The 25,736-nt window shown below is 35.5% G+C and overlaps 5 protein-coding genes across 15 annotated transcripts; 3 read left to right on the plus strand and 2 right to left on the minus strand.

Annotated features, from left to right (window-relative positions):
- Positions 1-513: 513 nt before the first annotated feature.
- LOC122515419 (cystinosin homolog) lies at positions 514-8,365 on the minus strand. Of its 4 annotated transcripts, XM_043632764.1 has the most exons (10): positions 8,279-8,365; positions 8,012-8,084; positions 5,569-5,619; positions 5,411-5,495; positions 4,994-5,173; positions 4,010-4,250; positions 3,796-3,915; positions 3,419-3,707; positions 3,240-3,342; positions 514-1,560 (listed from the first exon to the last, which is right to left on the minus strand). In XM_043632764.1, the coding sequence occupies exons 3-10, from the start codon at positions 5,606-5,608 to the stop codon at positions 1,467-1,469; spliced, it is 1,152 nt and encodes a 383-aa protein (XP_043488699.1). In that variant the 5' UTR covers positions 5,609-5,619; positions 8,012-8,084; positions 8,279-8,365; the 3' UTR covers positions 514-1,466. The 4 variants fall into 4 exon arrangements, with proteins under 4 accessions (XP_043488699.1, XP_043488698.1, XP_043488700.1 ...); XM_043632763.1 differs by lacking the exons at positions 8,012-8,084; positions 8,279-8,365 and adding an exon at positions 5,829-5,920; XM_043632765.1 differs by lacking the exons at positions 8,012-8,084; positions 8,279-8,365 and adding an exon at positions 5,782-5,805.
- Positions 749-13,425, plus strand: LOC122515418 (glucose dehydrogenase [FAD, quinone]-like). Of its 8 annotated transcripts, none has more exons than XM_043632755.1 (9): positions 3,987-4,351; positions 4,615-4,773; positions 4,857-4,935; positions 5,276-5,402; positions 10,617-11,332; positions 11,513-11,871; positions 11,957-12,241; positions 12,325-12,620; positions 12,730-13,425. In XM_043632755.1, exons 5-9 carry the CDS (start codon positions 10,758-10,760, stop codon positions 13,075-13,077), a joined length of 1,863 nt encoding a protein of 620 aa, XP_043488690.1. In that variant the 5' UTR covers positions 3,987-4,351; positions 4,615-4,773; positions 4,857-4,935; positions 5,276-5,402; positions 10,617-10,757; the 3' UTR covers positions 13,078-13,425. The 8 variants fall into 8 exon arrangements, with proteins under 8 accessions (XP_043488688.1, XP_043488690.1, XP_043488692.1 ...); XM_043632757.1 differs by having other exon boundaries at positions 4,857-4,930; XM_043632753.1 differs by lacking the exon at positions 3,987-4,351 and adding an exon at positions 749-838 and having other exon boundaries at positions 4,857-5,402.
- LOC122515604 (prion-like-(Q/N-rich) domain-bearing protein 25) lies at positions 13,395-21,255 on the minus strand. Its single transcript, XM_043633005.1, has 14 exons — positions 21,092-21,255; positions 20,087-20,248; positions 19,856-19,990; positions 19,650-19,787; positions 19,313-19,582; positions 19,088-19,234; positions 15,616-15,915; positions 15,313-15,441; positions 14,575-14,715; positions 14,376-14,504; positions 14,045-14,302; positions 13,872-13,967; positions 13,718-13,789; positions 13,395-13,640 (listed from the first exon to the last, which is right to left on the minus strand). The coding sequence occupies exons 1-14, from the start codon at positions 21,159-21,161 to the stop codon at positions 13,549-13,551; spliced, it is 2,139 nt and encodes a 712-aa protein (XP_043488940.1). The 5' UTR covers positions 21,162-21,255; the 3' UTR covers positions 13,395-13,548.
- A 120-nt stretch (positions 21,256-21,375) lies between these two features.
- On the plus strand, positions 21,376-23,924 carry LOC122515422. The gene is made up of 8 exons (XM_043632785.1): positions 21,376-21,651; positions 22,349-22,477; positions 22,568-22,651; positions 22,748-22,891; positions 22,982-23,110; positions 23,287-23,430; positions 23,605-23,721; positions 23,798-23,924. The coding sequence occupies exons 3-8, from the start codon at positions 22,576-22,578 to the stop codon at positions 23,860-23,862; spliced, it is 675 nt and encodes a 224-aa protein (XP_043488720.1). The 5' UTR covers positions 21,376-21,651; positions 22,349-22,477; positions 22,568-22,575; the 3' UTR covers positions 23,863-23,924.
- A 128-nt stretch (positions 23,925-24,052) lies between these two features.
- On the plus strand, positions 24,053-24,943 carry LOC122515423 (39S ribosomal protein L51, mitochondrial). Its single transcript, XM_043632786.1, has 2 exons — positions 24,053-24,183; positions 24,391-24,943. The coding sequence occupies exon 2, from the start codon at positions 24,392-24,394 to the stop codon at positions 24,881-24,883; it is 492 nt and encodes a 163-aa protein (XP_043488721.1). The 5' UTR covers positions 24,053-24,183; position 24,391; the 3' UTR covers positions 24,884-24,943.
- The last annotated feature ends 793 nt before the right edge of the window (positions 24,944-25,736 follow it).

The raw sequence follows: 25,736 nt of genomic DNA on the forward strand, positions 1-25,736 counted from the left end.
CGCGATTTTCGAACGAAAAAATTTTATTTATTCGGAATACACCCGTTATATACATGCGCAACGTTCGAAAACTCAAATAAACAATATTCAATAAAAGTATTTTCACAGATGACAACGCGCCAGTCTGAAGGAGAATTTCGAGGAGGACGGTGCTCCGAACATATACTCCGTGTCATTAGGTAAAAAATACATTCTTTTCGATTATTTAACAATTATTTCAATGCATTGATGCACTCTCTTTATGTTACAGCAGAATTTTTCCCTCGAAGTCATCACTGCGCAGGAGCATTGAGATAAATACATAAAAATCATAAAAATACGAAAATCATAACGTTTTATTCTTAAATTTTATTGATTAGTTGTCTTATTTCCTTTCTAGACATGCGCAACGTTCGGAAGGTCTTGTAAACAACTTTCGCCAAAAGAACTTGAACAGAGGACAATGGCTCAGATCAACGGTGGATTTCGAGGAGGACGGATTGCAGAAGATATATTCTGAGCTTTTAGACATTATTCTTTACGAAAAATTGTTGTTTATTCAATTTTCATTTTTTAATGAGAATATCAGTTGTTTTACCCGTCCGCATTGTTACTTCAGTATAATTATTAATTCTTTCTACTTGGAGGCATTTTTTACTAGACGATTTTTCGCATATTTGTTGAATTTCTTACAACCATTTTTTATATGATTTCACAAACAATTTTTATATTGTAATATTTGATATAATTTGATACATTTGTTAAACAGAAATAACAGATCATATTCTAGAGTTGCTGCATCAAATCAAGTGACGATCGAGAGCAACTTCTCCGGTGCAAAGGATTAAACATTTTTCAGGTTTAATATATTTTTCGTTTAAGTACAGTTAGATGATTTCTTCGATGATTCGTATCTTCGTGAATCAACTCAACGAACTATTATATTTCGTGTAACAAAACATTTTGAATATTCTTTATTCTCATACTCATTCATCCTTCTATAAACAAACGCATCTCGCAATAACTATCGATTCGACGTATCATTCATAAAACGCACGCTCCATACTAAAAAACAATAAATTATAACCTACCATAATTTGATTTCATTATGGGGGTACTATCTCACTTTCTACGTCCCTCTCTTTTCACGTTAGACGATTATTTTTCAAACGCTATACACTTGTTTATTCCATGCTACGTAAAACATGTTCCTATGAGAATAAAATCTTATTTTTCTTCGTAATAATAACAGTAACAATTGCAACAATATTGCACTTTTTAGGAAATCAATTTTATCACATACATATCTTTATAATTTTTGTCAACGTTTTTCGTTTGTACCGATTAAAAAATGCCACAACGAAATGATTTCATTTCGATTACTAGTCACGTTTTCTAATCGCGCTACTCTTCTTAATACATAAATAAATATTTATTAAAAATAAAGAAAAATATATAAAATAGTATAAAAATGTATATATATGAGATTAGGTTTGCGTGCCGGTAGAAGAAGAAGAAGAAGTGCCTTCTTCTATATCACCATGACAGTCACCAGGAATGTCCACGTAGTCTTTACGGTTTCTGTGGAAAAAGGAATTTAAGACATTTTTATCTACTTTACAAAGCTTTTCTTTTTTCGCTATTTTATTTTCTAACAATCTACCATATACGTCGTTCGTTCTTATTTAGAATGAATTATCGAAGAAATATCGTATATTTACTCGCTCGAGATTACGTGCAACGATTGCTACGATATATTTTGATTAAATAATTTCTAATTACTTAAACTATAAAAAATGACAAACTTAAAACAAACATGCTTAATATAAAAAACATGCCGCATGCATATATCACACAAAAAGAAAACATAATATTAAACACATTTCCGTAGTGATTTAACAATTGTTAAATAAAACATGATATACATTTATAACATTTTTTAAACATTATTATCAATTCATATTATGACGTAATAACAGTTTGAATGAATGGGGGAAATACTGAGTAACGTACGCAATACATTATTTATTTAACTTATTTTGCTATAATTATATACAAAATAGAACTTTGTCAAATTATAACAAAACAAAAATAATTCATTATAGATACTTAAAACCCGCGCACAATTAACAATCGTCAACTAATTCAAACTTTAATCTAACTTACGTAAACTAAGTAGTCTTCTTCGTAATCTTCGAACTTGATCAAGTATATAATATTATATTACAATGAATCGCATGAATTACTCGATCCCCATATAGGGATGCCACGTGCCAATTTTTATGGGACGATACTCGCGCCAAAACATACCATAACGAACGGATTAAATATTCCAAAAAAGAAATTTCTATTAAATGTTTCCTTAACATTGACGAATATAATACTGTGTATTAAATATCATAATTATTTATAATAATAATAATAATAATAATAATAATAATAATGAAAAACAAAATACTTTGCATTTATATAATACTAACGCAACAATAAATAAGATGAGTTCTACCGTATTTAAAAAAAAAAGAAAAAATGATTCGTACTTTCTTATTTCGTTTCGGGCATTTCCATTGTTAGAAAAATCGTTAATATACATTCGTTATTTCAACTGAACGAATTATAATAATAATTGTATCTATTGTTTTATCGAACAGAAATAATGGATGTTTATTTGATGAGATTAAAGATATGCCGTTGATAGATGGTCGCTTATACTTTGCCATTCAGGTCGATTTCTTTTTCACTGATAAATCTGTAAAATCAAAATTCTTCCCTATCTTGCGTATGGAGATAAAAATTGAAAAATTTCAAAATTTGCCAACTTGCATTTTTCAAACAGCACTTGCGAAGCACATATTTCTATTAATTTTCGAATAATATTAACCGATGCAAAAAGAAATGCATTAGCTAGCAAGCCCGAGAAAGAAAATCAAATTGTTATTTGTTATCCGATAAAAACGATACGAACTTTTAATCTCTTTTTTATCTTCCCGCGTTAAAAAGGTTTAACAAAAAAAGAAATAAGAATGATTTAGTTATTTTGATAATAAAATCATGCATTCGATAAAATAATGAAGATTTGCAAATAGCCTTTCGAAGATATCATTATCTAAGCAGGGAATGACGATAAATGTCTTTACAAATACATGCAACATGCACTTGATTACATTGTTAGTCGAGTTATAATAAAAGATTATTTAAAAAAAAAAAAGAACAAAGATTAAAAAAGCAATCGTTACAATATTTCAGAAGTTAAATCATACCTGTACAAAACGTAATGTTGTATAATGAAAAAGATATCAAATGCTACAGAGAAGAATCCAAGTCCAAATTTCGTTGGATCACCAAAAATGCTTTCCCAATCGTCTAGAAATAATATAAATTCATTAAAATCTGATATGAATCTAATCTAATAGGATTAACGATGAAATGATTGATTTACCATAATTATACGCATTCAGTATCATCTGTAGCATCGACAATATACCACCGGTGAAATCTAAAAATATATTCCCAATACTCCAACCAACGGTGGACTTTCTTCGGTAATTGTAAAATGCTTGTGGCACATATTTGATAAGAGTTATACATAATTTAACGTAACTGCAGTAATACAAAAAATCCAGCCACATTATCACAGCTGTTACGGCAAGTAACATAGAAATAAATATAAATATAGCGAATAGCGCGTGAACTATACGCACCGTAGTTGAAACTCTTTGAGAACCAGTCTAAAAATCAAATTCAATTGTAATTAATTTAAACAAATCATTATTATTATTATTATTATTTTACAATGGGTTTGCTCATCGTATTTACCTCATAAATAAAACATTGAACGATAGTTATCACAGTGGCGAATACTGCATGTAGGGAAAAAAATATATCGTTGACTTGTACAGGATTCAATCCCTTTGGATATCTATTAAAATATTCTAACTAAAAAAAGAAAAAAGAAAAGGAATGAAAGAACGTTCGGATTAAAAGTAATTACTCGAGTAAAACTTCATTTACGTAATCGTTAAAAACTCACCTCTATTTCTGTTATCCAGAAGAGACCGCAATTAAATAACGCGTACATAATAAATCCAACGAGATTTAGCGATAAATAATCAAAATTAAGGCCTACAACACTTTGGCGTTTGTAATTGCTGTAGATCTGGGGATAAAAGCTTACGCTCCATGCTAGAAAATAAATCCACCCGACAACAACGCTACAATGATAAATTGTATCCGATTTTTCCACTGTCACTCTAACGAATGCATCCGTAAAACTGCAAAGAAACGAAAGGAAAATCTTTAGAATGGTCTCGATAAAGTATTTCCAAAAAAAGAAAAAAAGAAACAAATTCGTCGCAAAAGGATAAAACTAATGGTAAAAATGTTCTTACTTCAAATGAAGGGTATTTAATTGATCTTCGGGTATAATGATGATTTTATAAGCGGTCATTGTTCACAAAATAACGTAGATATCGTTAATGATGCGGTAACGTTTTAATTTAACAATTGATTTGAAAAATGTAATGACACTTGTGTATACACTGAAACGTAAAACACTAGAGAAACATTTGAACACGGATCGAAAGGAAGTATACAGCTCCAAATCTGGACATAGACTGACTGAATCTCGTGTTTCAGATTTGATGACAAAGTCAGGTCAAGAGGCTATCTGTACAATTACGGTTGAATACTCGAATGGCATGTGTAACGATTGGAATCTTTTGAAAACTTAGTCAGACAAAACAAACAATGCGAGGATTGTGCCAGAGTCGAACAAATAACATAAATAATCTTATGGTATGTAAAATATAATATGAAAGATTTGAATGAATATATATAATTGCAGGATGTTATATAAACGATGTCAATGTTTATTACAGGCAATGAGATACGTGATGCAAGATTAAAGCTGAAGAATAAAAGAAGAAAGATCAAATTGGAAATGATGTTTGTCGTTAGGTTATCGCCAATTATATTTAATATCTTATTAAAGTAGATAATTATGTTCTATACATACACTGTAACATTCGAAGGTGTGACATTTAAACTTAGAGTTGAATGCCCAGCAGAAATACCTTTAACGAATATCTCGTATTCCAATTTGTCGGTGGTAGCAGAAAATTCAGGTGGCTCGACGGATATCAAATCTTTGTGTTGTATATCTATGTTTACCGTTACATTTTGCGATATAGATTCCCTGTCAAATAAATTTCAATCAATTAGATGGCCATTCAGATATCTCCAATAAAGGATTAATTTTTATAAGCGTTTTAATCGAGTGTTAAACATATTGTTACAGAATACATGGAACGTACTCGACGTTATCTCTGTCTCGTTTAGAGCGATAGCAGAAAAGTGTTGGGATAATAATGTCATTTTCTTATGCAATAAAATTGCACTCGATAAGAAAATTAATAATAAAACAGGTACATACGTCAAGTATATGTTCACAGATTTCCTTTGATAAAGTCCTACTTTAAGATCATGAGTGGAAACGTTGAAATCGGCCCATACGCTAACTAAAACGTTTCGTTGAATCATTTGTTTGAAATAAAACACCTCGTACGAGTTTAATTTCATTAAATAACTCACCTAACGAGGTTAAAAAGTAGACGTAACCCAGGGAAAACATTGTTCCGACTTCTGCAAAAAACAAAACGAATGGTCAATTTGAATTGATATATCCTTGGCACAGAAATAATAATAATAATAATAATAATAATAATAATAATCGTTTATTCCGCATTTTGGAATAATCAACGATCGATAAAATGTATGTCAATGTAGTTTTATAATCGTACACACATGGACCCAAGAGAAAGATACTTTGCAAAAAACATCGATGTACAAACCGCATGAGAAAGTTGCTTGGTTAACCTCGTAACGCGAAGCTTGCTGGTGAAATTAAGAAATCGCGAGCCACGTACGACACATTGGATGCAATAATTATGCACCGGCGAACGAACGAACGAGTGCCACGAGGTGGTGGTGTCCTTTTAAAAAATATTCCGATTCGACGATCAATTTTTCCACACCTATCGCACGTTTTCGCGACGGTGTTGGAGAATCTCGTACGATGATACACATCGAATCTATAATATTACTGCACGTAATTGATTTGAAAAGAAAAAAAAGACTTTTTCGGATCGATACCCAGCGGCTCGAACTTAACCTCAAAAGCGCAAAGATCTTGGAGCTTGTTACGAGTTTGTATAGGGGGGGCATCGATATAACAGGATGCATAATGTATATATGTATTTGCCATTTACGATTATCCTCCGTTTAACTCCGTTAGAAAGTTCAGAAACCTTTAGAAGGAAATAAGTGAAACGGGGCTCCGTAATCGAGACTTTTAATAACAGACGGATGCAATCTACGTATTGTTTTACAAGTACAAATGTCTGAAACCCGATTAGGATGCGTTGCATGCATAGTCATCTTCCCCTTCCATCCTACGATATAATTGAAATTTGCATGCCAATCATTTTCTTTCTTAGTTCTTGCCAATTGTTTGACCCTAAAGATTGAAGAACTCTCAGGACGATTATTGGAACGATTGAAGCAATTAATTTTCCGACAAGACTGAACATTCGTTCGTTTCTAGACGAACTATTCTTAGGCAGAAACGCGAACGGACGAATTATTTTTCCAACGGAATGTCTTTTACGCGATTTTTCCGTTTCGTTATTTATTATTAAAATTATTCTTATAAGAATGTATTCGCGATTAACGAAGAACGATAACGAACAAAATATCTTCCAAGGTTTTCGAGATATTGTGTCATTCTTGGCGTGCGCGCGTGCGAAATATTTTCTTCGCAACGTCTCCAATCATTTTTCAAAATGGATTCCTCTACCCTATTCCTGAAATAATTGAGAAAACATTATACGTATCGGAAAATATTCCGACTCGTGGTGAAATTTTCCATTAGAAAAAATCGATTAACAATGTAAACTCGGAATCATTGTCCCGATATTTCAATGGAAAAATATTTCAATGGAAAATTAGAACAATGGGAATTGGATACTTCGGTCTGACGTTATTGTTTGATTATTTCGAATTAAATACGCGGAAGATTTGAAATTTCAACGAAGGAGACGTTCGTTTCCTCATATCCGATCTATGAACGAATAAAATATCACTGGCCTTGCTCATTATTTGTTTTAACGATAGAACAAAAAAGTAAAAATAAAAAGAAGCTTCGTCAAATTTAGTGGGTCAAGTCTCGGTGAAGTTCCATTGAGATTAGAAAAATGTTTTGAGATATGTCAGAGGAGGGACCCCTCCGGCATTTAGATAAAACGAGAAGAATGATAACACTCGTTGGGATGAATTAGAATAAGTATGAAACAAACGGTAAGGATTTGACGATCCTATAGTTTGTTGCAAGGAATTAATCGGGAAATTGCGCGTACGAATCGTTATGAAATTGATAAGTATACGCGATTAGATATTTGTATAAATATTCAGCAATTGAAACAATTTCCAACCGATAAAGAAACAGTAAAAAATATGTCACTATGAGAAATAACTGTAAAAATCGCATAATTATATCTGTCAATAATTTATATTTTCAAAAGGAGCCGATAACGCGTGTTACATTTCTAAATATTCTATTATTCAGTCTCTTTTATTTACTTTTCTCGACGTTTCGAAAAATTCCCATTAAAGCAAACAGTTGAAATTATAGAAATAAAATTAACAACGATATTTATCATCGTTTAGATTATAATTATCGTACGTGTATCGCTTTTCAAAGGCATATGAAGAAAAAAGTAATATGTTAAAAGCGTCATTTAGACTTTAATTAATGGGAAATCAAATAATTACGATTATTTGTTTTGAATTAGTAAAGTCTTGACATAAAGATAACATTTTGAAACGTATATAAAACGATTCCGTAACGAGGATGACTATTTTCAGTATCGTTTATTCTATCGCACACGACGCGTCGTCGATCTGTAAGTTAAATATTCATGTTTTCTTGATATTAATATTACTTTCGTATTTTGTATTACATATGTTCTTAACTCACGTATTGTAACTCGAATTAAAGGTTTGGAAAGTCTTGCGATCTTCTTAAGAAACTTGGCGACTTTGGATTTCTCCTGTAAAGAAAAATTCAATTAAAGGTTTACCTGCGAAACTCTTTCGACGACGAGTCGTTGATGAAACGAACGACAAAATTACCGGAGACTCTAAGCTGTGAGTAAATGAACTATAAAAAGAAAATGCTAGAAGCTGTAATCTCGGTAACGATCTCGTGAGTGTAATAGTTTTTTAGTCATTTCATTTTTCTTACCTTTCGAGTTATCCTAGATTCTCATCGAGTATTAGAACGATCCAGTGATTCACCCTTTCGTCGGATTTCATTGAGGAAAAGCAAAACTTCCAGTTGAGTTATTCAGATGATTTCTAATAATCCAGTTTGCCAATGGTATCCTATCCCCTTTATTATTTTTCGCATTTTATTACTCTTTTGCTAAACTTTATTTATCTTCGATCTATCCTTGAGTATTTTTATGTTATATTACTTTACTTTATTTGCCACTGAGTATTTAAAAACACGTGAAGTATTTAACGAGTCGATGATGAAATTGAAAGTGAGCAAGTTCAGCGATATCTTAACAACTACACCTTACAGAGATTAAACCAAAAGATAAAACAAATTGATATATATATATATTTATACGTGCAATATCTTTGTATACATATAACGGAGAACGTTACATCGACAAACACAAGATTCGCAATGACTTGTATGACCACGAGCTCCTCGTATTTCTATCATTCTAGGAGAAAGAAAGAGAGAGAGAGAGAGAGAGAAGTGTAATTCCCCTTCCTGCAAATGCTCCTTTTCCTCTTCTCTCGATACCCCTTCTTTTACCATAGCATTTCTTTTTCTCATCGTTGATACTTTCTTTCTCGATAAAATCATTTTTTTCAAAATCCAATAAGCGTTTTAATCAACTTCCTGATATCTCCGAGATATCGAAATAAATGAAAATGTTTTAATTATAAAACGAGATTTTAGGTGGATAGGATTGATCGACGATGACGAAATTGAGTCGGCCAAAAATTTCCGCTTTTCAAAATGTTTAGTCTAATTTGCCAATGGGGGTATACACGATGATTCCGCATAAAATAATGAATTAGTTATTGCATCAGTAACAAAACAGAAATCGTCTGTCGATCGGTATCGTCGTCCTAGATTTATCACCACTTCAGAATTCAAGATTCTATTTTAAGTAGAATAAGATCGTGATCGCGATACACAAACGCGCATGCACGCGTGCTCGATCGATCCTATTTAGCGATAGACGAGAAGATATTTTTTTTAATCTTCCTCCTCCCCCTCCCCCACCCCCCTCTCTCTCTATCTCTCCGTCTGTTAATCATACCAAGAACGGTCAAGAAATTTTATGCGAGTCACGCTAATCGGTCTACGCGTACGAGGAACATCGTTCAGACTTCATGGGCTTTTAGAGTCGAGTCATGCGGGAGATCAAAAGATCAATGGATTGTAATTAGTCGTTACTGTGTTAGTAAAGAAAGAAAGAAATATAGAAATGTATTATTTTTACCGATGAATATCAAGAAAGACTCGGCCGAAACTTTTCATGGCTAACTAGTCGAGTAATTCGCTTCTACTTGGAATTCTTTTAGCATGATTTATTCTTCTTTTTCATTTTCCTTGCTGGTGCGATACGTATCGTTGCAAATGGCCATGGCAAAATTCAACCAAGGAGACTGACAAAATGAACAATGAAAAAAAAAATTAAACAAACTCATTACCGACTCGATGACGCTCGCAAAATTTTAAACGCTTCGATGAACAAAAAAATTGAAAGAGAACGAAAGAGAGTACGGTATTAAATTATTCGGGCAGTTAACGACGAGAATGCATCACAGATATATATATTTTTTAAGATTTATAAACGTGTTATTAACGAGTGTTATTCCAAACGTATTATGAATGCAAACATATGAAGCAAGCGGAATTAGTAATGGATAACGGAAAGATAATTTCTTGTCAAATTTGACAACAATATAATTATTGTCGGAAACAAGGTCGTATTCATTTTTTGACATGAAAAATGATTCGTTTCGCGTGCATAATCGTAATCGAATTTTTACCATTCGTACGTTATTGCTTCTAAATTTATCTCCTTACTACGATTACCATTTTGGCGGGTAAATGGTAATTTACGTAAAAACGTAGATAAAGAAAAGAATTTAAATGGTTTTACCTCAATATCGGCTTAATTTCAAATAATTCTTGTAAAAAATTGATACGTAAACGTATCCCATCGCAATTTTCGCAGAAATAGCAAAATGAAAAAAAAAAAGTGATACGATGAAATGACTCGACAAAGTTGAATCGGTAGAATCGTACATCGATCGATCATCGTTTAACAATCTATTAGGATCGTAACAACGTATACTATCGATCCTAGTTAGCGATAGGTTTGTGAAACTTCTCTTCTTTTACTTATGGTGCCAAAAATAGCCGAAAAATGAATTACGAGCCAGGTTCTAATCGTTCTAGCTAACATCGTTATTGTTTCATAAGATACAACGCAAGTTTATTCACAGATTTCTCGATTACGTGTATTGCAAATAATTATTTTGTATTTCAGAAATAAATATCGTACAAATATTGACGCTCTTTAAAAGTAAATTTTTGAGAATACGAAAAAGGGTATAAAGGAAGATTGGAAGAGTATCGAAGTCGAATTAGTAAAAGTTGAACCGTCGAACGCGGTTCGCTCGGTTTAAAAATGAAGAAATACTTTGGCAATACGTTAGTCATTTTGTTGGTGGCAATATTTGCGCCAGTATTGACGAAAAAATCCAATATTTTGTCATCCGTATTGTGGGATCTATTAAGAACAGATCATTTCTACGAAAGTAGACATATTCTATCGCAATACGATTTTATAATAATCGGTGCTGGTTCAGCAGGATCTGTCGTAGCTAACAGATTAACGGAGAATCCAAAATGGAAAGTATTGGTGCTGGAAAGTGGAGAAGAGAAGACCGTTGTGTCGGATGTACCAGCCGCAGCACCGGCTACATTATTAACCGATTCCGCTTATCATTACGTGGATAGTCCGTCAAGAGAAATGAATGAAAGCAACGGTCACTGTCTATCCCACAAAAATAAACGTTGTCCTTTAGACGTGGGCAATGCTATCGGTGGTTCCTCCACGATTAATTTTATGATTTACGCGAGAGGAACGCCAGATGATTTCAACGATTGGGCGGCTCTTGGAAATCCTGGATGGGCTTACGACGAGATTCTTCCATACTTTATAAAATCAGAAAATTGCAAAGTACCCGATGCGGACAAAAGGTATCGTTTATACCTCTCTCGATGATCAGATCACTCGGTAACTTTATTTGCTCGTAGTTTCTTTTCTTTTTTTTTCATGCGCGTTACGAACAAACTCGTCGAGTCATCGATCGATTTGTCGCACAATTTTCGATAAGGTAATTAGATATTATTTAACGATCATCCAATTCATTTGATTAGATTTCATGGATACAATGGATACTTGGACATCGAATATGATTCCTACGTAGCTCCGATTAGAGAGATTTTTTTCAATGCTACCGAGGAATTAGGTTACAAATTGATAGATTACAATTCCAAAGAGAACATCATCGGCTTTTCCACGGCGCAGGCTACTCTGGATAATGGGCATAGAATGGATGCTGCCAGGGCATTCTTGAAACCGATAAAACATCGCAAAAATCTCTATTTATACAAATCCTGTAAAGTGACAAAGATAGTTATCGACGAATCAACCAAGACTGCGATCGGCGTTACTTTTATCAAGAACGGGAAAAAGTATTTTGTCAGAGCGAGCAAAGAAGTCATCCTCAGTGCTGGTACGTAAATCAAAATAATATTTCCGCTGTTTATCGAGAAGAAAAATTCATTCGAAAATAATGTCTCGAAATGTGAAACAATCAGGTGCTATAAATTCACCGAGATTGCTGATGCTGTCCGGTATAGGACCGAAGGATCATCTAAAATCTTTCGATATCAAACCGATCGAGGATCTTCCCGTAGGATTCAATTTACAGGATCACGTAGTCATGACAGTTTTTAATTTCATCTTAGAGAAGCCTGTTATCGACACCATTAAAATAAGTACTGTTTTAGAATATATCTTCAAGGGAACTGGCCCATTGACTCTACCTGGCAGCGTAGCATGTCTTGGTTTTATATCAACGGAAAATGACAACGGTACGGAAGGTAACTCGATGGTGATTTTTTAATCCAAATACTTTTTCATACGACAACGAATAATCGACTAATGATACTTTCGATGAATATAGAATCGAATATCAACGTCAAACGAGACGCCGAGTTGATCCTCTCGTTAGGCGGTTTTGTTGGCATGGGATCCGAACTTTTTCAAAAGATCATTGGATTGTCCGATGAATTTTACGAGAACGTTTATGCCAAATACCTAGGATCGAACAGCTTCTCCATCTTTCCAGTACTGATGCATCCTAAAAGTCGCGGAAGAGTGAGTTTAAAAAGTGCCGATCCTCTCGATGATCCCATCATAGACACTAATTATTTTGATCACGAAGATGACGTAAAAACCTTTGTTAAGGCGATCAAAAAGGTATTTTTTTTGTCTTATCTTCTTTTCCAATGTCTATACATTTTCCGTTTTCGTTTTGTAAGAAATGCAATACGTTTGAAATCCAACTGTTACATTTGTCCGATAACAGATGATCGAATTAACTTCAACGGAATCTTTTCGACGTTTCAACATCACCATGGTGCCCTTGAAATTTCCCGGATGCGACCACACGGAATATTTGACGGACTCTTTCTGGAGTTGTTTAGTTCGGCACACCGCCGGAACTATATGGCATTACGCTGGAACGTGTAAAATGAGTCCGAGAGATAAATCAGGCGTGGTAGATCATCGATTGAAAGTTCATGGTATTAAATCGTTGAGAGTCGTCGACAACAGTGTAATGCCGACTATAATCAGCGGCCATTTAGTTTCCGTCGCTTACATGATTGCGGAAAAAGCGAGTGACATGATAAAGGAAGATTGGAAATTCCCTTAGCAATTCGGTTTTTCTTTTCTCTTTCTTTTTTATTAATCTCCAATTGAAATATACCAAATGTTATTAATTAATGAATTAAAATCCAAATAATATTATACGCGTGATGAGATAATCTAAAGGCGAACGATTTTTCCGCTTTATTTCTTCTACTTACTGTTTCCTTTCGTTACTAAAGACCTAGAAACGATTTCGTCCATGCAAAGATCCCATAAAAACTATACAGGAATCGTATCGTGCGACGCGACACGAATGTACGAACGACGATACTCGCGTGGAAGCATGCCCTAACGGGAAAAGGGTTGAATAATACAAAACCCTGAAAAATAAATATTCTTGTCTTTGGTTGTATCTACGCCTATCGCAAGTTTCTTCCTTATTTACACGATCGAGCTAAGGAATATTTTTCAATAAATACGTATATCATTAAAATAATCATCTAGGGGAAGGTAAATGGTGCATCGCGGAGCTTTGCTATTTGGTTCGGTACTTTTCCAGCATCCAGATTGATAAGTTTGCAAAGACTACCAGAGTGAGGATTCTATAAGTTTGGAAACTGGTAGCACCTGAAAATATTATTCGTTACAAACGACTGACAAAGAGAAACGAGATAAATAATAAGAGCAAAATTGATTTGCGTTACCACTTTCGCTGTATCGAATGCAATCGTCCAGTTCTTGCGACATTATGTAATCCTTTGCACACGTACAGCGATCTTAAAAAAATAGACAAATTATCGTAATTTCGAAGTAATACTATTTTCATGAATTTTTTGATTAGATTAAGAAGTATCGTACCATCCAAACAATCAACTTTCATCAACTCGGTGGAATTGGAATGCTTGTAGGTTTGAGTTACGCATTCGTTGTGGGACGCGCAACGTTGACCCAGTCCTAAAAAATGAAAAATCAGATAATTGAGAATGAGGAAATTTTGTAATCTTAGCGTCGAAACTTCATTTTAAACTGACCAACGTCCCTGACGCAGACAGGACCGCGACGATGATACTCGTCTATGCAAGTACAAACGTTATCCTGACAAACGGTGTTCTGTAAAAATTCCTGACACTGCGAGTCTTCTCGGCAGCCTTCGCCAACGGAGTTGGCTGCCTTCAAACATCGCGTACCATCCTCCGAAAGTACGTAATCGACTTTACATTTGCATACTTCCATGCACCTCGTGTTCTCCAATACGCACTCGTAATCCTGCTCGCATTTGTCGCCTAAATCTGTCCAACCGAATCGGAAATATTAAATGCAAATGTAAACTTCGCATTCCAGTCGTCCAATGCAAATACTTACAAGCATTCTTGATGCATTTCGTTCTCTCGGGATTGGGATGTTGACGATTATCGCAAACGCAGTAACCATTCACGCAATAGCTATCCTTGACGTAACAATTATAATTCGTTTGACATATTCTGGCCAATCCTAAAAATGGACAAAGTTATACGCGTATTATTTGTAATCTCTGCGATCTGATTTTCATCTCGAAACTAACCAATGGATTCGTAACACCTCCCGTTTACGAAATGAGCCGTGGAAGAACACTGACAAACGTTATTGCGACACTCGGAATGGAGGGTAAAGGTCAAGTGACACTGGACATCGGCCATGCAGGTATCCTCGATGTTGACGGCCACTAAAAACGTCGAAATAAAAAAGGAATGTAAAAAGTTTGAATTATTATAAGAATTATAAGATTCGAAAATTCGCGCAGGGAAACGAGGCCGATAGGAGGAGATTTCTCGCAATCGGTTAGGGTTGCGCATACGTATATTCGAGCGTATATACGAGACTCCCCGTCTCTTTCTTTCGTTATGTTAAGAGTTTTGCTGGATCGGCGAGCACGACGAACGACGATACGCTCCGAGTGAGGCGGGAGAGACCGTGAGAAAGGGACTGGTAGGAATAGGGAAGGTTCGGTAGGATGAGGAAGAGAACACTCGTTGCACCTTAGAGGTCGCCGACACCGATTCGTGCAACGCTCCAGTACAAGACGATTAATCAAAATCTTAGTAGACCGATTTACCGCTCGGCCTACAACTTTTCTATCATTTCGAGCCCAACTTTCGAGAAACTAATCGAAACGAATGATCTCGGAAAAGTCTCCTCCCATCGTTTCTCATTTCTTCCTCTCTTTTTTTCTTTCTCAGAAGTTAAACTCGCGAACAATGAAATATGTAAATGCCCTTATTCCCGTGGGAACTCGGGGTAGGGAAAAAGAACGCGTTGATACCTTTCAAGCAGTGATAATTGCTGTTGTTCCTGTAAACGACGTAGCCGTCTTTGCAATAGCAAGCCTTCTGATTCCAGCAGAAAGCGTTTTCCATGCAATCCGCGTCGTAACGACACGTCGCTAGGGTCTCTGGAAAAATAATAAATCCGAATAGATGGAAATAGGTGGGGCGTCGTTGGGTCGGTCCTGCGATTACAAAATTTACATTTAGGAGCGAGCAGGAGATATGCGAGTTAAGGAAGGATAAGGAAGAACAAAATAGATCGGTGGGGGTCCTCGGAGGAGGATGACGATGTTACGTACGAGGTGGCGATCTGCGATCGTTGCATTTGGGGTAATCCTCTAAGGGTAAGGAAATGCTGGCACAGACGGTGACGGCCACGAGAACGAGGAATCTCGTGAGACCGATCACCATCCTCGAGATGTTACGAATGTTCTTGTCTCCTCCTCGTCTTCGTCCTTTTTCGAACGTTGTTCCATCGACCCTGTCCTCCTCCTCCTCCTCCTCCTCCTCCTCCTGGTCCCTCTCGTCTTCCTCTTGCTTCGACAGCTCCACCTCTTTCCCGATCGTACATCCGAATAGCCCGACGAGCAAGACCTTCTCTATCTATCTCACTTTTTTGTCCTCTCTTCTTCGCCGTTCTCCGAAGGCCAATCCTTCAATGGACGATACTCTTATTGTTTCGATCGCTTGCGCAACGCGATTATGTGCTTTGTTCGATGTCCAAACACACACACACCCACGCTCCCCGCGAAGCCCTGATTTTATAAGGTGCGAACATCTTATATTTCCACGCGTAAAGTTACTTTGTTTTTTTCCCAAAACACGTGGCATCGATGAGACGTCATTTTCCAGCTAATCCAACTAATTATTAAAAGGCCTTTAGAAAATAATTAAGTGGCCTATGATAACGCGATTGTTTCTACACCGTTAATCATTCGTGACGGACGGATATGTTTGCATTATTCATCTATTTAACACGCACGACTGCACTAACTGCAACTGTTCTTAATTGCTATTTAATGGTTTATACTCGTAAGGAAAATGTGTAAAGTTTAGCGCGTATTTTCTTCCTCGCGCGTTCTGTTAGTCATTAAACGAATTACAATACTCGATGAAATGTTTACGTAAAAAGGTATAGAAGAAGACTGCGTCGGTTCGGTGTTACGTCAGCGTGTCAGATAAATCTAAGTTAATGGAAAAATACTAATAGTTTGTCGTTAGTATCGTAGATAGAAGCTGTAAGATAGTTGCATCTACATTTTCCCTTTCTAAACTCATTAGAATTAAATAGAAATGTTGGAGGATTCGAGAGATCTCGCATCGCGTTCTCCTACTTAACTAATTACACACACGAGCCTCTTATTCTTACGTTCAAAAGGTTCACCTAACCGGTAGAGAATCAACAGCGTGAATCCGGCCTTCTTCTTCTGCTTCTTCTTCGCAACACGGCCTTTTCACGATTCTTTGTGAAAAATAAGAAGAAGAAGGAGAAGAAGAATGGATTACTGGGTCGCAAAAGAGAATACAATGATCCTAACGAGCTCCCTTAAAAGAGATTAATTTAGTCTTCGTATAAATAATCGAATATGGAAACATACCAAAGAAGATTTTGTTGAAAGAGTCAGCGAGCCGAACTAACGGCAAGAAAAGGTGAAATTAATAGCCGGTTGCCACGGACGGGGGGACCGGTGCAAGTTTCGTCTTACAACAACCTTTCGGATCGATAATTCCTTCCCGACCTCGAACAAATGTTAATCGATATAATTTCGTTGCTAAACGGAAGTAAACGAATAACGAAAGAGATGAAAATTCTTGCGCGATTATCTTAGGAAAACGAAATACAAATAAGACGCGCGATAATGTATACCTATCGATCATTGAACAAACAAAAAAATGATTCGCTACTCGATTAAGATCGAAGTATATTCGACAATCTACTAAACACTAGCAAACGAGTATCAACGAAAAAATAGACGAAAGATAGGTGCCAAAAGTGTAGAACGAGAACAGACGAGGAGATCGAAAAAGAAGCAAAGAAAGATGATTATTATAATCGGTATAAAAAGTAGTCACGTTGCAAACTCACGTCTTTGCAAAAGATGTTGATGCTGTCCGTGCGCGAGGACGACTGATGTTTGCGCGAGGAAACATAGAAACACTGTCGGCGCTCGAATCGGCGTGCACCACCATTTCTTCCTCGCTCCACCCTCGCTCAACAACGACGACGACCACTTCCTCCTCCTCGTTTCTTCGTCCTCTTGGATGATCCTCGACGAAATCCTTTCTTCTTCCATACTTTTTCTTCTCCTAACTACGAACGAGCTTGCCCGAAACTGTTTTTCTTTCTCTCTCTCTCTCTCTTTCTCTCTACCTACGATTGTTCCGCTAATGCCTTTTTTATTTTATCTTATCTAATCGTTAGCGAGACCTAAAGATAACGAACGAACGAACCCGTTCGATCATCGTACGAGTAATATCTTTACAGTATCTTTACGCGTCGCGATCGTGTTTCTTTTATGCCAGGTGAAAATCACACACCTGCCTATAGAATTCCGGCTAGCCAGCCAACTATCTAACGATGTGTCATCGGTGATACTTTTGTGGTAGGAGGAGTTGGAATCGTGGAAAGTGGTGGGATTTTCTCGCGATACTCTTATCTTCTTCTTCTTCTTCTTCTCTTCTTCTTTTAATTAGAAAGTTTTATCCACAATTGAAAAAAAAAAAAACAAAATAATAGAACGCTTAGATTCTCGTACGATCGTATTATATTTCTCAACGGAGCGAGTTAATGGCTGGCCCATTTACTTTCTTACATCTAGGCATCTTAAAACGATGCGTTTTTACTTACAATCTTTTATTAATTTAATTAAACATTTTATTAACTCGCCCTATATCGATACGAAAACCTTCCTGGTATATATATGTATATATTTTATTAAAGTTTAGAATTTTTTCTTTTTTTTTTTTTTTTTTTTTTAATAGAAAAATCAAACTCCGATAAAGTTTCATATAAAAGTATTCTTTAAACAATTTGTCTCTCTCTCTCTCTCTCTCTCTCTCTCTTTTTCTCTACTTCTACATATAAACGTATATATTATATATGTATACATGTGCAGTACTCGCATAAAATATATGCACGATACTCTTGAAATAAAATACTAGAAAAAATCTTTCTCCATTCATTTACTCTTGCAAGAGAACAAAATGAACGATTAAACTAGGCAAAAAATGAAGAAAAAAAAGGGAAAGAATAAAAATAAAAAAAACACAAAAACGAGAGATTCTTCCCCATTGAAAAAATTGTCTTGTTCTTTGGTATCGCATAATTTTAATACCGATCGATAACTAACATTAAGATGAGATTAAGTCGCTGAAATAGTTTTGCTACTTTCACCACGGATTCGCTCGGATGTCTTGATGTCTTCTTTCGCGTACAGGTAACTCTACTATTCTTATAGCATAACATAGTTACTTCCTTTACACAGTTTTTCGTACTCGACCACTTTACGTGGCGAGTAACGAAAATGAAAGTAATTAAATACTCGAAAGACAGGGTCGACTCAGCAGATCTATTTAACTTCTTCGGACTTAAACAATTGGAATGTTCGTCGAGTAAATTTCTATTGAAGATAGAAACCATAAATGAACGACGATAAGGCAACCGTGATCGTGATCAGAGAGCAATCGATGTTCATTAGAACGCCTGAAAAACAAATATTCGAAAACGTATGATATCTTCTCGTTGACAAATCCGTCCACGTGGATTCTTACCTGCATTAACGCACTTGTCTCCGCTTCTAAAATAATCTACTGCGCAATCGCAAATGGTTCCAATGCATACCAACCCTTCATTTACCAATTTCGTATCATCGTCGAGCTGGTAACATTCGTAATCTTGCTTGCAAGGCTCGTCGATGACTATACCAATGAAATATTTGATAATTATTCAAAGTACCACGCGTTATTGCGATAATTATTAATATTTTAATAACTTACTCCTGTTGCGAATACATTGTCCAATTCCTCCCACGAAATGTTTATTATTCGGACATTGACATTTATTTTCTATGCAAACCGAATCGAGTATCGTAGAACACGTGATATTTTCCGTACAAGATTCGTCGATATTGTTCACGAAAGGAACGCAATTTTGTCCCGTTTTATCGATTGCATTGTTCTTGTTGCACCCACAGGTCTTCTTGTCCGTACAAATGGCTCCCTTTATGTGATTACATTCCTCCGTTTTCGAACATGGTCCACCGAAAACTAAAGGAAAAATTTCAATGAAATAGAAACGAACGAAGAGATTTTTGTTAGCAGTGCAACTTTTTACCAGCAATCTTCCAGCAAACATTGTTAACCGCGTGATAGCCATCGATGCAAACGCATTCCTGTTCTTGGCAGCTCGTGTTAGATTGAAAAACTAAACATTGTTTATCCTCGGTGCAAGGAAAATTCAATGATTTGGCAGCTGCGGGGGAAAAAAGATTGAACGATTTGACGCTAGTTTTCATAATTCCTCGCAATAAATTTCCTTACCTTGAAGGCATTGTTGCTTGTCCATCGATGACACGAAACCTTTCGCACATTCGCACTGACTTCGACTAGTATTGCAATAACTATTATTTAATTGGCAGTCAACGTCGTGTTTGCACGTGCGATAAAGCGCCGATACTGAAACACGATTAATTGTTTAACTACACTTGTTGTTCCTTGTGTTTCATTAATTCGTCAAAATATATGTTGTCCCACGTGTAATTTTCACTTTACCGGCTGCTTTTTCTTGCTGAGAAGCTATCTGCAAACCGGAACAATTCAACATTTTTCCTTGCTCGTTTTCGCAAACGCAAAATCCTTTCTGGCAGGTCGAATTCTTCTGATCTTTCGAAAACGACGAACAATCGAGATCATTTTTACATGGAAATGTTAAATCTGTAATTAATTTCGTTAGATTTGTAGAAACTAGACAACTGCAGAGCTATACGAACATCGGGGAGAGGGGAAAGCTTTTATTTTTTCGATTAGAATCATAATTTATTTAATCCTCGGGAACGAGTGTAATGATAGGAGACAAATTTTTAGCGTCGATTCATAAGATCATCGTTTTAATCTCTTCAAGGATATCTAGGCGTACATAGCAATTAACGCGTTTCCTCTTGCTGGCTAAAGACAATAATATTATACTCTATTAGTAGCAATTTTTTTTCTATTCTCTTTTTTTTTTTTAAATCGTCGACCGTTCTAACCTCGATACTCATAATATCGATATACACGTATACAATTATAGGTGCACACCATATATATATATAATATATGTAATTCTTAGAAATATTTCTCTGAATCCAAAACAAACTCCCGTGCTGTGACTAAGCTTCAATGTCGCGTTACGATAAACAGTGTTCTTGCAAGAGAAAGGAAAAAAAAGAAATCCTTAACCATAGGTACTCGAAAAATATGCGTTAGTGCTCGATATAAGAGAAAACTTCTATCATAATCGAAAATCTGCGGAATATTACGTTTATTACAATTGGACGAAAGAAGAATTAGAGAATTTATCTAATTTTATTGAACATTTGGTCAATTTGTTTTCTCGTTGAACACTTCCCTCTTTATTACAAATCTAAAAGATCCGAGATTGTTGTTTAATCATTCGAATTTGATCGCGAACGCGCACAATCTGTCGATTAAAAGCAATCCTTTAATCAAATTCCGATGGAATGATTCATGCGACATGTGCATAGAATGCACAGAGGTTAGGCCGGATCAAATAATTACCAAAATTGTGACCATCGATCGGACGATCGATTACAAGGAAAATACCAAAAAGAAGGAGATAATTTCTCATGATGATTGGATCCTAGACGACGATTATCTATTTTCTATCACTGGGAAAACTATATTGTTTAAACTTAGAAATGAACGTGCCTTCCAACGTAAATGGCAACGTGCGACTGACGAATACGAATCCTCTGTTCTCTCTAGCGAAGGTCTTTTCCCACTCTCTCTCACTCTGATTTTGCCTTCTAACTTTCCTTCTCTGTCTTTCTACTTGTATTTCGTCGCTACCTCTTACTCTATTTATTCCGCATCAGCATTTCTGTGTCTTTTATACAAGGTGTCTCGTTTCTACCAGCAGTCACCCGAAACCAGGTTGTTACAGAGTATCAAGTAGAGAAATGTTTGAGGAACGTGTGATACTTTTTTTTCGTCAACGATTTCCGAAGAAACGCTAATCCGAAAGCCAAATTTTTCGTAGCTTTTGCTCTCTCGTTTTCGTGCATCGTCAAATGAAATAAATCTGACTCCCTTTATTTAAACAACTGGCCTTCAAATTGGTACGATGTTTCGAGTGAAATTAAAAATGAACGAGATGAAATATAAATATTGTCTACATTTTCTATAAGTTCTTATAAATAAATTGTCGTAAAGAGACCTTCTACACGTCTATCACAATTCACGTAAATCTAGGAACCATGACACTGTCATCCCACGTTTATTATCCACGATCGAATCGTCAATTCTTTTTAAAATCGATCCCACGATACGTCGAAGAACTAAATAACACATCATCGTCGGTTTATTATCGAAAGATCGTTAGCTTTGATGTACATTTCTGTTTCTATTTCCGTTTTATTCAAAAGATATTTCTCGACGCTGACGCTGACGCTGAATATCCGATAGATAAGAGAAAAGAGCTCGTATTTTCGAACCACCGACTGATTTCAAATAAATTCAAAGTTTCGTTCTACGAGTAGGAGGAAACTTTGTTATGTGCCATGCACGAGTTTATGCACCGAATGAAAGAGATATGGCGTGTCCTTTACTATTCCAATATACGTCATAGTCTAAATCAAATTAATAGATATTAGAATTAATGATAAATCTATTGCATCTCGTTGCATAAGAAGTAACGGTACGAAATATATTCATTTTCGATGAACATGTTGTCATCCGATACATTGTTCAACAACAACATCCGTTCGAAATGTTTATTCGGACAGTTTTTGATCGGAATTGTATTTCGTTCTTTAGAATTCTTCGAAAGGTTCTCATTAGAAATGAGTATAGTGTATATCAAAAGAGATAGATAAAGAGATAAGCATTATCGCAGTAAGGTGTGCACATTGGAGAAAAGTGAGTCAATTTAACGTGTATGTACTCGTAAGTATTCAGTTGACAAAATCGTGGCCGATGCTCTCATTGTTTCGCGATTGATAGCTACATCTAATTATTGTTGATACAAATTTCTAGCCTTTACGATGATAACGATTACAAGACGACTCGTCTTCTGTTTCGTTGGCATTGAATTTTTCTTGTGTTCGGCGGAAACTATAAGTAAGTGTGTTACTTGCATCAAACGTAACGTGCGTTAGGAGGTGTTAATAATAAAAAAACAGTCTATTAATTAGTAATTAATTTTTTGGATCGTAGAAAAACCACATGGAACGGCGTTGTTCGGTGAGTCATGCGAAAGGGATTACCATTGCATCGAGAATGCATTTTGTCGTAGTCAAAGTATCTGTCAGTGCGAACAACATTATTCACCGAATCCTGAGAAGACGGCTTGTCTCGCAAGTATAATATTATTTAACGATTAGGGTTAATTACATTAGCGACGATTACGAAGAAAAACGATACAGGCAATTTTATTTGCCTCCTTTGCAGCAGCCGGATTGAGTTGCGAGGATGACTCTACTTGCGCAACCATGTCCAATGCAGTTTGCCGTCAAAACGTGTGTTCTTGCAAAGACGAGTTCACATTGGACATAAATAATTCGTCTAATTGTATCAAAAGTAAGCGTATCTCATTTGTTTTTCCTTCTATATCAGCGTATCATCGATCAGCCTCGGAAAAATAAAACAAATTGACGGAAGATAAGAAAGTTAATCGATGCACTTAACCGTGACTCGAGTTATATCGTCATCAAATCGTGACTTTTCCTTTTTACTGACTATCATATATTTTTTAGGGCCATCGAGGGAAGGCGACGCTTGCCAGAGAAGGGACGAATGCGAAGAAGCCATGGAACGTGCGATATGCATCGATAACAAATGTCGTTGCTTCACTAGTCTACATTTCGTCAACGAAACCGGCAAATGCGTTCATACTCGCAGTAATAATTGCCTTTCATCTTTGCATTTCGAATAAACCCTTTGCACTGGAGACTTTTTTACTGAATTCGGGCGAATCAAACGGCGACCCTGAGTGCATTGTTTCTCCAGTGCAAAGGGTTAATGTTTTACCAAATAGACGATGATGATAATAATTCATTGATTTTCTTTTCAAGATTTATATAATTCGTGTAACAAAGATTACGAATGTTTCCTCGATGGTAAACCCAATATTTTACAATGCAAAAATAACGAATGCGTTTGCAGGGACAACGATATGCGGTGCAACACAGGTTCATGTGGATTCCTCTTTTGAACTCGTCTTCATTTTTTCTTACTCTTTCTATCACTTATTTTTTGTTCTTTTAGGTACGTTCGTTGCAGCAACGATAGGATTAATCGTATCGACTCTAATCTTAGCACGGACAGCTTAATTCCTATAACAATGCATTGTACAATATTGTTAACAGCGAAAAACACAACAATTTTACATCTAGACATTCAATTTTCGTTCCTTCTTTTATCCTATTCCATAACGAAACGTTTACCAACTTCAAATAAAACGCGGATTTCACATTTCTTACTCGTATTTTCGTTTACGAAGTTGGTCATACTGTTTTAAACCAACGCACTCTGTATTCTAATCGTAACACGACATCGCGAAACTTGGTGGTGGACACTGCAATTTAATCTATGAGACACCTATAATGCGTTCAATTGCAGTATAAACAAATTGACGCATTAAAAATAGAAAGGTATGTAATCATCTTACGATTAATTGTCATTTACGTATACTATGAGGTATATTAGTTATGTCAAGTATGAGGTTAAGTCAAGAATGGATCGAAATAGTTGAACAAACGTAAATGATATATTTGAGAACACGGTGAATTAGGGTATAGGAATAAAATGACATTTCTGATCGTTACGATTAGACAAATGTTGAAGAATTATTTTTTCAGAATGTCGTTCATCGTTAATACCATACGCACTGCTATACGTGCTTGGACTCCACAAGTGAATACTGTACGGTATCGTTATCATGCTGATAAAGTTGCAAGAGGTCCTTTAGTACGAAGACATGGTTATCGTAATCCAATAGATTTGACAGGATTAATGCCCCATACTGGTGGATTGAATAGACTCCCAATGCCAATCTATCGTCCTACCAATCATTGGTCAGAAAAACGAGCATTGTTTGGACAAAATGATTATATCGATATTCTAGGATCTGATGATCTGCATCCGACAAGAATAATGTACAAGGTGCATTCTTGGTTAAGAGGAGTCAAAGGAAACGAGTATCAAGTGTTGTTGAGGAAAAGGAAAATGTGGGGACCAGGTATCTTCCCTATTGCAAGACCAACCAAATGGAAAGAAATGGAAAAGAGAATAAGGTTTTTATATAAGAAGTTGAATAGAAAAACTAAGACAGGTTTTTCTAGGAAATCGTAAGAAATCAAATGACCCTGTCTGTTATACTTCAAGATTAATAAATGTAAATTTGACAAGTTACTTCTATCATCGGAGATAAAATGCATTTTCCTTCGCACGTTATTGTCGAACATCTTACAAAGTATAAAATAGCGAATTTATTTATTGACAAATAATTATCCATCGGATATACGATTATTTTCACAATGATCAAGATCGCAAATGGTGTTATGCTAAAATACTTTTCATAATTGTTTACTGTAAAAAGATTTGATAGTTTCACACGTATATACATTGTCAAGCAGAAAATTCTTAATAATCAAAAAAGAAGATAGAGATATATATATATATATATAGCACAAATATCTTCTAAGTACAATTAGGGTAAAAGCCCTAAACAAATCTTTTGGAGATCTACGTTTGATTATACGCACGAATGTATGTATGTATGTATGTATTTGTGTGTATGTATATATATATGCATATCCTATGTATGTACAAAATAATTGCGAGTATTGTCGATTTTTTTAAAAAATACCTACAATCCGTTCTTATCAAAACTCGAGAACGTTGTATGTTTAACACGTGTTCCGCGATGGTTCCATGGCATAGGGGGGAGAATTCATTTCATCTTTTCTTTCATTTCACATACGAGGGGATCTTGTTAATAATATTAATAACCATACGTAAAAATAGAACATACATATTCGTGTAGACATTATTGCAAGTTTCGTGATTAAAATGTTAATACTGTTTAAACCATCCCAAATATAGAACTTGAAAATGAATAAAACCTGCCCGCCTATGCCATCGCAAAAATACAGAGAAACGGCGGATAGGTCGCGTTAATTCGGTTTGAGTTCTATATACATAA

This window comes from Polistes fuscatus, unplaced genomic scaffold (genome assembly GCF_010416935.1).
Source record: "Polistes fuscatus isolate 324 unplaced genomic scaffold, CU_Pfus_HIC Scaffold18, whole genome shotgun sequence".
In the NCBI taxonomy this organism is placed as follows: Eukaryota; Metazoa; Arthropoda; class Insecta; order Hymenoptera; family Vespidae; genus Polistes; species Polistes fuscatus.

Excerpts from the sequence above, each read along its gene's own strand:
- LOC122515419 (XM_043632764.1), bottom strand. The coding sequence starts at position 5,608 with ATGTTTTCCCTGGGTTACGTCTACTTTTTAACCTCGTTAG. Across the intron at positions 5,174-5,410 it reads TCTGTGAACATATACTTGAC|GGAATCTATATCGCAAAATG; the intron begins GTATGTACCTGT and ends TTTATTTGACAG. Across the intron at positions 3,343-3,418 it reads ACTGAATGCGTATAATTATG|ACGATTGGGAAAGCATTTTT; the intron begins GTAAATCAATCA and ends TATTATTTCTAG.
- LOC122515418 (XM_043632753.1), top strand. The coding sequence starts at position 10,758 with ATGAAGAAATACTTTGGCAATACGTTAGTCATTTTGTTGGTGGCAATA. Across the intron at positions 11,872-11,956 it reads AGAAGTCATCCTCAGTGCTG|GTGCTATAAATTCACCGAGA; the intron begins GTACGTAAATCA and ends TGAAACAATCAG. Across the intron at positions 12,242-12,324 it reads AAATGACAACGGTACGGAAG|AATCGAATATCAACGTCAAA; the intron begins GTAACTCGATGG and ends CGATGAATATAG.
- LOC122515604 (XM_043633005.1), bottom strand. The coding sequence starts at position 21,161 with ATGAGAAATTATCTCCTTCTTTTTGGTATTTTCCTTGTAATCGATCGT. Across the intron at positions 19,788-19,855 it reads CAAGCAACAATGCCTTCAAG|CTGCCAAATCATTGAATTTT; the intron begins GTAAGGAAATTT and ends TTTCCCCCGCAG. Across the intron at positions 14,303-14,375 it reads GAAATGCATCAAGAATGCTT|ATTTAGGCGACAAATGCGAG; the intron begins GTAAGTATTTGC and ends TCGGTTGGACAG.
- LOC122515422 (XM_043632785.1), top strand. The coding sequence starts at position 22,576 with ATGATAACGATTACAAGACGACTCGTCTTCTGTTTCGTTGGCATTGAA. Across the intron at positions 23,111-23,286 it reads TTCGTCTAATTGTATCAAAA|GGCCATCGAGGGAAGGCGAC; the intron begins GTAAGCGTATCT and ends TATATTTTTTAG. Across the intron at positions 23,722-23,797 it reads CGATATGCGGTGCAACACAG|GTACGTTCGTTGCAGCAACG; the intron begins GTTCATGTGGAT and ends TTGTTCTTTTAG.
- LOC122515423 (XM_043632786.1), top strand. The coding sequence starts at position 24,392 with ATGTCGTTCATCGTTAATACCATACGCACTGCTATACGTGCTTGGACT.